Source organism: Cheilinus undulatus, linkage group 16 (genome assembly GCF_018320785.1).
Source record: "Cheilinus undulatus linkage group 16, ASM1832078v1, whole genome shotgun sequence".
NCBI classification, from domain to species: Eukaryota; Metazoa; Chordata; class Actinopteri; order Labriformes; family Labridae; genus Cheilinus; species Cheilinus undulatus.
The window spans coordinates 17,375,713-17,390,276 of record NC_054880.1 but is presented as its reverse complement, the minus strand read 5'-3'; the positions used below and the strand labels follow the sequence as shown (position 1 = coordinate 17,390,276).

The following is a 14,564-nucleotide window of genomic DNA, read 5'->3' as shown; positions in this document are numbered from 1 at the left end:
TGAAAGACAGTACAGAACAACACGAACAAATACAGAACACGACAACAACGTAAAGTAAACAAAACGAAACCATTAATTTAACACACAAATGCAACATTCAACAGCATTTACTACAAACATTTAAGTTCAAGGTACCAATCAGGCAGGGACAAGAGCCACAGTCAAGCTGCCCCAGCTGAACTTTGCCACTGGTATTTGGCTCTGGAACAGGGGACTGGAAAGACAAGAAGGATAAGGGAGATGGAGGGGTCGGGGGCTCCAGTAGCAGCACTGGAACAGGGCCTGGGGCGCACTCACCGGAGGGGGCTCCGTGGGGTGTGAGGTTGCAGTCGGAGCTCTGAGCGTGATGTGGTGCCTGGCTGTGGGTCTGGGTCTGTTGGAGGATGTTCAGGCACTCCCCGAGGCAGCTGAGGGTGGCAGCTGATGTGGCTTTGAGCAGCAGTAGATCCTGGTCCAGACAGGAGACGGGGCCTCTGGTAGGGAGAGAGTCGATGGACTGGACCAGGTTTTTCTGCTGGCCCTCTGCTTGAGACATCACCTGGAGGACAAAGATTCAAAACAATGAAAATACTATCTGCAATTACACGAGAGTCACAGATGTTTTTTTTTATATACTTTCGTACTACTTAAGATGTCCAGGTTATTCAGATAGAGAAACCTGGAGACACAACTGAAAAATGGGTTTTCTCATAGACTGTAGAAAAAACTGGACAAAACAGGGGTGACATCAGCAATTTGGTTACCAAATGGGACGAGTGAGTCATTTCCATGACGGCTTTCACATTGAAAACATTAGATCAGCCTAGTAACAGAGAAGAGGTGGAGCTGAGGTGTGCCTTTGGCGCCATGACAAACAGCTACATCATGCTGCGGCAGTTATATCAGCCACGCCCCTAAATATGCATAACTTTTATGGTTCTTCTTTATACTACAATGCACAAGCTATAAATAAATTCAACCTTCCTGCCATGTGTGGCTGGACTTGAAAAGAGCTGTTCATGCCCAGTCCTCATGCAAACTTGCATAGCTTGAGCAGTTTTGTAAAGAAGAATGGATTAAAATTGCAGTGTCCAGATGTGCAAGCTTGATTGAGACATTTCTGATTGTAGCCCCAGATGCATCTAATATTTATGCATCCACTGATTTTACATTATATATTTCTATTTAACTGACATTATTTTGTAGAAATCTGTTTTCATTTTGACATTAAGAGTTTGTTTATTATGTCGAATAAATCAAATTAGCTTTGCCCTGATAAATGAATAAAATCCACAGAAGGATCAAACATACAAAGAGTTTTTTTATAAGCACTGTCGAAGCTGTCTCAACTGAAAATTGTTTGTTACCTTGGGCAGCATGCCAATTATTTGTCCAAGAGGGCTAAAGGGTTAAGGGTTAGCTCAAGAGCTCAGTGACAGAGCAAATTCTGATGGTGTCACCTCAGTCTCAACAACAGGCAACAACTCGGCTCCAAGACAGAGGATTCAAAAACAGTAACTGATAAAACTCTTCAAGAAAGTTTTCCCCCTGCTCTTGCAGACACACAACATTTCCTTGTGTGAAATATTTCTGTATGACTCACCTCTCACAGTCGAAATGTATCATAAAAGGAAGGAAACAAAGTCAGCTCTCGCTTGTGGGTAATAAGCTTCTCCCGAGGCTAATGAATCTGGCTTGTTTATCAGCCCCGAAATGTTGTATTCATTAATATTGTATGGCTTCACACACGCTCGTCCTCTGCATGCACTTGAAAAGCACATCTGTCTTCCTGCATCACTACACAGATCTATTTTTGACTCACTGTGAGCTGCTGCAGTCGGATTTATGGAGCAGACATTCATGTAAAGGAGGTCTTCTTTTAAAAAATACCGAGGATGTCCAATTATTCAGCCGTTTACTCATCTGGGAGGCTGTATTCGTCAGGCAGGTGGAGCTCAAGTTTTTGTCTCCTGTGCTTGTTATAAATAGATTCTCAGTGTTCAGCATGCTGATAGAGTATCATTTTTACAGCGCCCTTCAGATAATCAAAGCCTGCCGTTTCCTTTTCACAGCTTAACCCTGAAGTCAGATGTTTCTCTGTCCATTCATGAAAAACAATTTTTACTCCACTTTATGGGATTATTACAGATGCAATGGCAGGTGTTTTTTTATTTTCTTTGTATGATGTTACAGAAATGTTAGCTGGGCAATACAGACAAAAAAAACTTTTCGAGGCATTTTTTTTTTAGGGACACACAATACATAGCAGGGGTGTCCAAACTATGGTGCAGGGGCCCGCAGCAAATTCTAAAGATAAAATGAAATATGGCCAACATTAAAACATGAAACTTGTTCTGTATTATTGTTTTAGTATATTCTCTTGGTTTTACTGGTTTTATTTTGAGCACCGGTAGAACAATAGTTTTGTTTTTAAATGATGTTTTGTGCAGCACTTTGGAAACATTCAGTTTATAAAATGTGCTATAAGAATGAAGTGGATTGGATTGGATTGGATTTAAATACATACTGTACATATTTTTTTGAGTATTACGTCATGATGAAACATTTCTATGGGAGTGGCCCAGTGTTAAGTCCCACCAAGGGTTAGATCACACATCCAGGGTTTAGATCGGCAGTTAGATCATGGGACCCATATGCAGGGGTTACAGTCATCACCCAACTTGCAGTCCAACATCAGCATTTATTCTCTCCACGCACTCTCAACTGTCATCAAAAAAATGGAAAAAAAAATCTTTATAACAACTGCCTTAAGTATTCAGACCCTTTACTCATTACTTAGCTGAAGCACCGTTGGCAGCAACTACAGCCCAAAGACACAACAAGTGTTGCAAACCTGGATTAGGGAATTTTCTGCGGTTCGTCTTTGTAAATCCTCTCAGACTCAGTCAGCTTGGATGGGGACTTTCTATGGACAGTAATTTTCAGGTGTAAGGGTTTGAGTCAGGGCTTTGACTGGGACACTGCTGAAAAGCATCCCCACAGCATGATGCTGCCACCACCATATTTCACTGCTGGAATGGACTTTGGGGAGGTGATGCCTGGTTTCATCTAGATATAATGTGTTGAACTGAGGCCAAACAGTTCAATCTTGGTATCTAAGACCAGAGAATCTTGTTTCTGACAGTCTCAGAGTCCTTCAAGTACTTTCTGCAAACTCAAAGCAGGTTTTCATGTGTTTTGCACTGAGGAGAGGCTACCAATCTAGCCACTCTGCAATGAAGCCCAGATAAATGGAGGGCTACAGTGGCGTTGTTCTTCTGGAGCTTTCTCCCTTCTTCACATAGATTCTCTGGAGCTCAGTCAGAGTGACCACCACTTTGGCCCTTCTCCCCCGATTGCTCAGTTTGGCCTGGTGACCACAATGGAAGAGTCCAAACTTCTTCCATTTGAGAATTATGGAGGCCACTGTGCTCTTTCAGTGTAGCTAATTCTTTTTGTAGCCTTTTTCAGATCTGTTCCTCGCAAAAATCCTGTCTCTGAGCTCTGCAGGCAGTTCCTTTGAACTTATGGTTTGGTTGTTGCTCTGTTATTGTCAGCTGTGAGGCCTTTTATTGAGGTATGTTCCAAATCATTTCCAATCAGTTTAATTTACCACCACAGATGGACTCCAATCAACGTGTAGAAATGTCTCAGCAACAATCATGGGAAACAGGAGGAATTGGTGCCAAATTTCACAGAGATGAAGATTATGAAATGTGATGTTTTATGTTTTTTTTTTTTTTATGAATTTGCAAAAATTCTATAATTCTGTTTTTAATTTGTCATGATGGGCCACTGATTGTGGATTAATGAAAGAAATTAATCTAGACAATTGTAGCACGGCTTTTCCTTTTGTTTGTCACAGTTTCCTGTTTTAGCCAAATATTGATAATCTGTGATAGACTGATACTAGCTTAGGCAATCAGACATCTGATCTGTCTCTGACTGTAATTGAAATAGATGAGAGGTTAAGATGCCATGGGAGAAGGTAAACTGAAGTTCTTTCTACAAACACCCATCTACAGGATGAGTTTTTGGTACTAAATGGAAACATTCGTTGAAGACTTAGCCATAAACTGTGTGCAAATATTTATATCATGCACTTTCACACTTCACGACACAAAATGCAATATGGAAAAGTAGGCAAAGAAATGAAGATTTGGAGGATGGCTGCATCTGTGATGTACCACTGAAAGCACACATCAGAGCTGCCTCAGGGTCTGTATTCACTAAAGGGGCCTTTAGCAGGTGGCTGTGCAGTCCTCTGAGCAATTGTGTTGCTATGCAACGCTAAGTAACTCTAAAAAGACCATACCATGCTCAAAAATAACACAGCTCACTAAGTTTTATGGTGTTTGAGGACAATTTTGCACATTTCTGGTGTAAACAACACCAGAGACTTAAATGAATGCTGTAGAGATTTTTCAAGAGAAAGAATTAGAAAGAAAGAAATTAAGAAATACATTTTAAATCATGTACAGTATCACTAAATGTACTCAGATCTAACTTTACATTTTTCCTATCCGTGTCTGTGTTTGATTACACTTTTAGTAATGAGCATAAAGAAGACATTAAATTACAGAGGACCTTTGTAAAAGTCGAGTCAGAGCGCTAACAGTGATGGCAGCTCGCCCCCCCTCCTCACACACACTCACAGAGCTCTCTGGAGCCAACAGGACCACAGTGCTTCCAGAAATAGCCTAACCCCAGTGCTCCAGCTCTGCAGCGGCAGTGCGAGTGCCCGCTGGTGCTGCTGCTCTCTGAGTCAAGGCGTTTGATGAGTCCACATCAGCCGTGACAAGCCGGCCGGGAGAGACGGTAATGTGGTCTGACTCCCACCGTCACACAGTCAGAGGATAGACAGATGCATGCATGGATGGACTGACGGATGAGAGACGACAGCATGACAAAGACCGGAACATCCAAAATAAGACTGCACGAATAAATTAGTACTTAAATGCTCTTTAGGGTATCTGAGGAAGAGATGTTACAACTTTATTTTGCAAAAATGTTACACATCAAAATTTAACAGGTTGGTTTTGAAAACACATCTTTTGAAAGTGTCTTCAGAATTAAATGCTTTGTTTTTATATCACACTCAGGTTGTACTGAATATCAACACTGCTGTGATGGTGTCACAGAAAATAATCGCAGCTGTTCTGAGTTACTGTACAACAACACATCATTTGGTGTGATATCTTTGTAATACAAGAGATTTAGTGTATAATAGTAACAGAAATAGCTCCACAACTTAACTAGAACTTAAATTTTCCTCTACTCTTTTAACTTTGTGTATCTCCACCACAAGCTGTATAAAAGCTGGCTGTATTCTCAGTGAAGTGACTCTCTCGTTTTGTGCAAATTTGAAGCCTATAGGTGATCACCAGATTTGCGCATAACTTGTATCCCCCAAAATATATTTTTTTAATGTGCTAATCAGACCAGATAAACTTGAATTTGATGCTGATTTTCCTGCTGTAAATGGGCTTTTAAATATGACTGTTAGTGTGGATTTCTTGACCTTTGCAGCCAACCTGAAGCAGACACTCAAGTCATTTTTACATCTTTTTATCCAACAAATCCTGACTTAAAGGGATATTTCAGTATTTTTAAAGTTAGGTTGTGTCAGGTACTTTGCAATACAAGTGACTGTTGGATTGGGCTTTTTCAGAGAGGGGAAAAAAAACAAAGATCCTGAGTTACCTGTTGGTATAGATGTATAAACTGTGAGCCCATGTCCACTTAGGCCCCGTTTACACGACAAAGTTTTTGAGTGAAAACGCAAAAGTTTTGTAGTGTTTTGGCTGTCAATTTACATGGCAACGGCATTTTGGTGCCTGAAAACGGACGTTTTTGGAAATGGGCTCCAGAGTGGAAGTTTTTCAAAACGCCCCTGTCTCTATGTAAACAGGGAAACCGGCACTTTCTGAAAACGGACATGCGCACTGCAGCTGCAGTAAATATCCATGCGCGAGTAGGGGGGGGGGGCGGGACGCCCAAAACAAACAAAGATTGCCGACACCAGTGTACTGTTTGTGCTCCTCACTTTTTTGAATTTAACTGTACTACTGGATCAGCAGAGACATATTTTGTGCCTGCAACTGATTCTGACTCGACCCATACGCCGTCGAAGTGCAGCCCGAAGGCTGGCTTGAAGGTTCATTGCAAAATCACACCACCATCTACTGGCCTGGCATGTATACTACATATACTAAGTTACAACACTTCTTCAGATAGATGGATAGATACTTTATTAATCCAGGAGAAAATTCTTCAGGACATTTCTGACTGAGGATAGCAACTCACAGATACTTGCAGCCTGCATCACTCCCCATCTAGAGTTCCCTGCCTTACAAGACACTGATGAGATGTCCAGAAGTGCTGAATAGAAATTTGTCATTCAAATGTCACTTTATTCATCTAATGGCTGATAACAAGAGAAGCGACAGTCGGCACCATATGTTTAATTTATGAAAACAATGTCAGGTGGTCAAGTTGAGAAGCTAGCTAAAACAGCTGGTTTTAGTTTGGTTTGTTGTTTTTGTCTCTGACAAAGCCCACAGCCCCAAACAGTTGATCAGATGCAATGAAATGGAAGAGTACGTAGCACAGAGGCTTTCTAGGTGAAAAATAAAAGGCTTCAGAAATACCTATATAGTGTACAACTTAGCCAACATTGTTTTTTTACCCATTTGTACCTAAAACTTGCTAAAGATAGCATACCTGTCTACTACGCTGTACAGCCTAGCTTTCTCCACACGTCCTCTCTAAGAGGCAACTCTCAGTGAAATCTTCTTAGGCTAATAGCATGAGTATTGCAAAGTACCTTAGACAACTCAACTCCTTCAAACAATCCTTGAGACAGTATTTCTGACTAGGTGCAGCTCCCTTGCTTCGAGCCACACTATTGATTTTGAATGAATAGGTTGCAATATGTCTGCTATTTTTTGTAAGACTAAAAACATGGCAGCCTCCTGTCCTATCGAGTCATATCAAATTTTCTCAAAATACTGATGGGTTTTTGTAACATACAAGTGATAAAAATTATAATCTTATAGGTGAAAATGTTTATCATGCAAGGTTCCTTTAAAGAGCCCAGTCTGAAATGTTAGTAAGACCCACTACAACTTTTTTCCTATTTCTAAACTTGTCTAAAATTAAGTAGACAGCATTACCAAATGATTACCTTTGTTTGGCTTCACAAACTTCTTTCTACACCAATGGTTGGTGTCACAGAGATGTCCATAATTTATACTGTCCATAGGTGGACTCTAGCTCTATTACGTCACAACAGTCCTGATGGTCAAACCATATATCTGTGCTTGTGCTGCAGCTTGGCACTCACACTGTATATTTGAGTCTATCCCCTGCTGAGAGGATGGTTCAGTGAGTTTAACGGGGCAGGGCTGAGAGGGAAGATCATGTGGAGAATCACTGAGGTGCAAATGCCACTTTCTCTTCATGGTTGTTTGAAAAGATATTTGTAAGCATTTGTAGCTGGGTGGGTGTCTTTTAGGGATTTTTATGATGTTTTTAGCCACAGCAAGCAGAAATAGACAGGACAGGGCCTACAGTACAAGATCCCCGATGCATCTGCGTGACCATAAATCCAATAATAATCAGCACGCAGCAGCTTCCAGGTTTCTACTGCATAAATAGGAGCAGAAAGAGATTGTTTTTTTTACTGTCAACTCAAGAGTCCCCTCAACCATAAGCCAAACCCGTCAGGCACAGCCTGAAATAAAAAATAAGAAGGAGCACAACAAATGACGAAAGAAGGGAGGCAAAATGAAGCGGATATGAGTCAGGACACATGGAGACGCAATTCCTCAGAACTAAAAGAATGTGAAAGGCTAAAGAGAAAATGAATCACACATCAGAGAGGGCTGCGTTTCCTCCGCCTGTAGAGAAAAAGCACAAGCACCAGAGGAGTGTTTGTTTTGCTTAATGATCACACCATCTGCTCTGTATTTACTCAAACCATCCCGGGTTCACTCGAGGAGACACACTCTGCTCTGGAGAGGTGAGAAATGACTCTCCCGCTCTCACCCTGATCGCTAGTTGCTCTCTTTCTGTCAAAGACTGAGTCACTTAGATGAGATATTCTTAGCGAGACACAGCATGGTGCATCTGTATGGGGAATTTAACGACTTGAAGCCAGCAAGGTCTTCAATGAGTGAGAAGGCATGAAAGAGTTTTTTTCTGTTGTTGTTTATTTGGGGGAGGGGGGGCATGAAACACTGGTGCTCTTCAAATGGTGTCATGAGAATGACGAGCAGTTGAACTGTCAGTGTAAATGCTAAGTTTTTAACCCACAGTTTAACTAATCAGTCTGTTTCCTGCTGTTTTAGCCAAAGAAAGGAGGCACAGTGATACAAAGGTGCTCCGATCCCACTGTGAGGGCTCAATGGCATGACAGGTGATTATGTAAGCGATGTTTTTCAGTTCCTATGGTGAATTAGAATGCTCTATTTGGCAGACACCATACAAAGATGCTTTGTCCTAGTTTAAGTCAGACAGTAAGAGAGAGCTGTCTTTGTTTAATCAGGGCAAGGATCAGGCATGCAAAGGTAAAAAATTGTATACTTGTCCCTCCATAAACAAATATCCAGAAAGACAGGAGGTCAGAGAAAGGGCATCAAGCTACAAAATGAGCAATAAAATAATGAGTCAAAAAGAAATTCTCCTATTTTTTTTAGATTAATGCTTTTCATCAGTTTCAGTCCTGATCAAAACTTACAAATATTTAGTTATTTTCAGGATTTCAACCCTTTAAATGCCAGTTTGAATGCAAGAAGTAACTGTTGGTTGGATGGATGGATGGATGGATGGATGAAAGCATGCATGGATGGATGGATGGATGAAAGCATGCATGGATGGATGGATGGATGGATGGATGGATGGATGGCTGAATGGATGGATGAAAGCATGCATGGATGGATGGATGGATGAAAGCATGCATTGATGGATGGATGAATGGATGAAAGCATGCATGGATGGATGGATACATGGATGGATGAATGGACAATCAACAAAAGCGATCAACAGCCAAAACTTTAGTGCTTAAAATTTCCCGTTTTCATGGAAATATCACCAAGAAACAAGAAAACAATGCAAAGGACAAAGGCACAACACAAATTAAAAACTTGCTCTAAAGAGTAAATCTAATACTTAAAAAAGCTTATTTGGTAACAATTTGTCTGGCATGCTAGGGAGGGAGAGTTCAGGTTACCGCTTGTGTTATCAGTTGATTAGTGAAATGATTCATGACCTTATTACCCAACTATTTCATATCAAACTACATCATACATTATAGCAGTTTTGTACAGACATTTTAGAGAAATGTTCATTCATAATGTTTAATCATTCAACTAGTCAAATAACCCTCTAAACCATATTAACTTTCCAAGTAATGAAGGAAAAGGACATCACAAAATAATGACGTTCATACACAATTTCCATTCAACAGTTTTTGCAACAGCAACAAAAACAAGTCAGAGAGTAATCTGTGGGGATGCAACAACATCTTCCACAACGACAGACATGTCCTCTTTCTTGTCAGCTCTTATTCCTCCTCTCTGTGGCTACATTTAATTTGGGCAGAAGTGATTTATATTTAGAAAGCCTCTTGTCCCTCCTTGTCCATGTTTTATTCTCATTCCAGCCTGTAAGTCAGCTTATGTACATAATTCAGCAGCCAGATGCACAGCTGCATGGTGACACACTGAAGATCCTGTTTCAACTCTTGAAAAAAGGGTGAAAGCAAATTTTGTTGCAGATGTTTCAGAAGTCAGGCGTAAAATCATGACTTCATCATGTCTTTATTATTTTCACTTCAGAAAACTCAACCATTAAGGGCTGATCTTTAGTAATTAATCAACATGAACCAAGTTCAGACAGGCTATTAAGAGGAGACGTGGAGAAACAATCTTCTCTTAAAAAGATAAGCACAGAGGAGGATGACTGCTGAGTTAATAGTGGCGTAGAAGATGAGGACCGAGTGGTAACCAGAAGTGACAGGTATGCTGACTGAGGCGGAGAGAATTAATGAGGATTTGAAGTTCAAAATAAATCAGACACTGATGGGAATTTTCAAGAAGGGGCATTTGTAATTAGCAGAGAATGTGCTTTCAGGTCTGTAAATTCAAACCTGATGGAAAAGGTGGGAAGAACTGTTAATATGTTTAGGTTCAGGGATTAAAGGACAGTGTTGTCTTGGATATTAAACGTTCAATTCAGATGAGCACACCTTTACTATTAACTACTTTTGTGAATTGACAGTTTTATATATCATATAATAAGTTTCACTTTTAATACTCATCCAACAACACCAGCTCTTCCCTTTTCTCCGTCACCAGCCATGTTAATCAGTATTGATAGATACCATAAAAATGCTAACAACGCTGAACAGTAAACATTGAGCACACTGCAGTCCGTGTCAAGGTTGCCAGGAAGCCAGAAATATCTGCTGAACTCACTGCAGCAGTGTCCCACCTGAGACCAGAGAGCAGGCGCTGAAGACACAAAGGCCACAAAAAATACAGAGCAGAGTTTGTTGCAAATAATGAAAACAGACAAATTTTTTAGGTGGACTTTAACCCAAGTTAGAGTCTGTGTAATACTCTGACTCCAAAGGGGTTTTTAAGATAGCTCAGTTCTGTCAAAACTATCTAGTCTATCACTAAGAAAACAACACCAGAATAATGGCTAAGAAAGAAAGAAAACTTTCTAGAATAGTGCTTCCTAAAGTGAGAGCCACAGCCCCCTGGTGGACCCTGGTGGTACTGCATGTTACTGTGGTGATTTACAATTTTAAAAGTACATTCAAAAATAAAATTTCAAATTTAAATTTGGCTTGATTAAATTTCAATACTTCGTGAAGTCCCAGATGTAACAAAAAAACAACCAGAAAACTTAACTATTACGTTACCATTTTATCCTTGTTGGTCTGATGTATAGAACTGGTGTCATGGTTTAACTGTTGTTGAGTTGACTGCTGACAATTAAAAATTGAACTATATTTGCAGAATCATAAAGTAGAGTGAAAGAGGGAAATACGAGTTAACATGAAATATGGAGGTGGATGAAACACAGCAAAGTTGTTAACTTTGATGGCTGCAATGCAATCACAGAAACTAATTAAAGCTACAAAACATTTACTAACATGTATCTGCCTGAGGTCTACTAGCCTGACATGCCAGGCTGTTTCATATATCCATTGCAAGAATATATTCTACATTCATATGGGAAACCTCCCATAGAAAGCATAGGAAGGGCGAGACTTTAAAAAACACTTGAAAGGTGCTTGGATGGACACTCTGTCTGTCACATTCATTACGGGCCAGTCAAGGGGAAAAGACAAAAAGACAAAAGACAACCCTGTGTTCAACATTCAAACACATCTTTAGTTTATGAACAGTCGAACTTGATGTGGATAAAATTCATGCCAAGACTGAGATGAGCATCTTCTCCTCCAAGAGAAGCTTTCAGTGTGGCTTATTGTTCTTGTTTAAACAAGAAATTTGGCACGATTCTGATTAAGCTTCTGCTGTTGCTACATTTGAGCTAATACCTCCACCAGTCACGTCAGGTATAGGAGCATATGCCAGCATGAAACTTTAACGTGTCAACCTTTGTCCTGCACTACTCTAACCACCTGGTGGCCATCGTCCAGGCCTGTGCCAAGCCCATGCCTCATCTCTCCAGGTATCCTCTTAGCTGCACACTCCATGACACCTCCGGCATCTAGACCAGCCCACCAGATCCTTTGCATCCGGTATGCATTGAGCTGGATCAGACCCAGGAAAGTGTGCCAAGCGCAGCTGCCATTCCCGCATCAGGCAGCTGCCACTTCCCACCCCTGCTCTCCTGAGCATGTTAGCATTAGACACACGGTCTTGCCAATGATACCCAAAACTGTACCAAAGAGAGGTTGTCACAAAAGAGTCCAGTCAGTGTCTCTAGCCATCAGTCAATGTCCTGGCCTTACAAGAGTATAGAAAGACCGGGAGGATCAAGGACCAAAAGCCTCTGACTTTCGTCCGCGTGCTCAGATATTGAAATGCCACACTGTCTAGCTCAGTGAACCCATCGCCCCAGCACAAGACCAAATGTGCGGTTCATCTCAGCCTCACAGTCAGCAGATTGATGAGTTATGCCATCAAGGCAGGTGAACTGCTCTATAACTTCCTCGCTCTCAAATTCTCAGACGCAGATTCGATGGCAACTGCCAACAGCAGAATGCTTTATCGGTGGCATAGCATGACACTTTTAAAAACAATGCTAGTAAAATGAATAAGCATGGCAACAAAATGTACATATTCAGCTTCTCTGGACAAACAGTGCAGCTCAACGGGAGTTCACTGTGACAGCAGAGGGTAAGTGGTGCTGCTGCACAAATTATGGGGCACACAGTCATAACAAAAGTCATAGCAAAAAAGTTGAGGTTTCATGAATTAACGGAAGTTAAAATGTAAATGTATCAAAATATGTACTCAGAACTTTGCACAAAAAAGGGAAAAATAAAACCTGAAAAAAGTAGCAATGTGCTAACAAAAAAGCCCAACATGTAATTATGTTTTATCCTTGACGTAAAGAGTGTTATTAAGAGGGTATGATTGCACACTGGCTTTGAAAACTAGTGAGTTTTAAGAGTAAACACAAAATAGGAAAACTTTTCATGCTCTACAGTGTAATTTTCTTCTGTTGTATTTTACATTTGTATCTCAGTGTTATCTGGAGGAACATTAGCAAATGTAGATTGAGCTGCCAAATACTTAAGCAGAAGTAGAAAGGTTGCCTCAACAGTTGTTCATCTATAATAAAACATAACTATCAAAATAATACCACCGCAACAAAGAGAAATGCACTGCATTAGTGGTACAAGACAAGAAGTAGCTTGCTTGGGAAACTAGCATACTAGCTAGCCAGTAGCTTCTTTAGCCTCATCGTTCACGTGACAGTTCCCTAAGTTTAAGTCAACAATGTTCAATGTCTGTGCTATAGGAGAATGAAGCAACTTTGTAATGGCCGAAATCATATTTTTAAACGTTTTGGGCCTAAGGACTTATCACTTTTTTAGCTGTAGCAGCATTGAGCCAATTTTTAATAAATTAGCAAGCTAAAAATAATGAGCATTAAAAACTAGGGTCAAAGATGAAGTGAAATTGGACAATCCTTTCATGTTGTTTCAGCTAATCTGCTTCAGATTAACAAAACACTTTACAAAAAGTGTACCCATCATTTTAAAATCTTCCTATCTTGAGCTGTTGCCTTGCACACCCACCTCTTTGACCTCCAGCAGCCGTCCTGGATACTGACTCTTGGCCCGCCGAGCTGCAGCTGGAGATTTGTGATGGGTGATGGTGACGATGTTGCTGGGTGAGGCTGTGTGGCTAAGGTGCCTCTGAGAACCCGGAGATGAAGATGGGGTTAGGTGGGGGAGCAGGGAGAAGCTACGGGTCCGACCTGAGGACGAGGAACTCTGGAAGAGGGGAGAGTGTGAGAGAGCAGAGAGAGAAACTAAATGTTAAAAGAGCATGATGATGTAAACAGAAGAGAGCATGTTCTTTTAACATTATCTTGAAGTTAAAGGTTAAATGCCAGAGTACTTCTCCCTAAATTGAATAAATGTCTGCTGTAAAAAGAAACAATATTAGATTTGTACTCAAGAAAGAGCCTTTACTTCCCTGTAGCCATTAGCCAATGTTGGAACCAAATTATATTTATTTATTTTCTTAAGATTTATTTTTGGGCCTCTGTTGCTTGTATTGTGGATGACAGGACAGACAGAGTTTGAATCAGAGAGAAGGACCAACAATGTGGAAAAGGGATGTGAGTCTGAGCTGAACCAGGGTCACCCACATTGAGGATTGCAGCCCACCAGCTAGGCCAACTAATATTCAAAGACCCTCAACTTTAATCAACCATTCATATTACTGGTTGGTTTTTTTTTTAGACTTTTATTTATCAGTTCTTTCTGAGTAAATGATTTAAATCTTGCTTTAATGTGCCAATTCAAAATGAAATTAAAGCCAAAAATAGCAAGAAATAAGCCCTATAACATTAAATATATATTAAAGCAGTTAAACTAGAAAAAAAGGGTAGATATAATTTAATGTGCAAAGATCCTTGAGTGCTTTACACATTTTTTTCAGTGTTTTTCTTTAATAAAAAAACTTCCTACTTTTTTGATAGCTAGCTAGCATTAGCCATGGCTTACCGTTAGCCAGTTTATTTGTATAGCCAAATTAAAGCCCATTATTTTACAATTTAACCAAATCACAGAGAGAACTCAAACAATCCCATTACATCGCTTTCTTTTTTTAATCCAACAAACAATATGAGAAAATATTCAAGTTGTAATCATGTAGAAAAGATAAATATAATGCAGTGTCTCATAAAATCTTAAAAAGAGATGGATAAGAAAAACTGAAATAATATAAAGTATCATTTGAATAATATAGTTTTGGATATGACAACCTGTTGAAATAAACAAAGCTGCCAAGCAATAAAATCTTGCTGGTCAATGTTGGTTAAATGCTTTTCATTGTTGGTCTGATGCTTGCCAGTGCTAGTTTGATGTT

The 14,564-nt window shown here is 40.1% G+C and overlaps 1 protein-coding gene across 1 annotated transcript in view; it reads right to left on the bottom strand.

Annotated features, from left to right (window-relative positions):
- The window catches only part of LOC121523720 (oxysterol-binding protein-related protein 10), a 113,474-nt gene that overhangs the window by 45,661 nt on the left and 53,249 nt on the right, over positions 1–14,564 (bottom strand). The window contains exons 5-6 of the mRNA XM_041808720.1: positions 13,265–13,462; positions 298–538 (exon numbers count right to left, since the gene is read on the bottom strand). Coding sequence (XP_041664654.1) covers positions 298–538; positions 13,265–13,462 — 439 coding nt within the window. The remainder of the gene's footprint in view (positions 1–297; positions 539–13,264; positions 13,463–14,564) is intronic.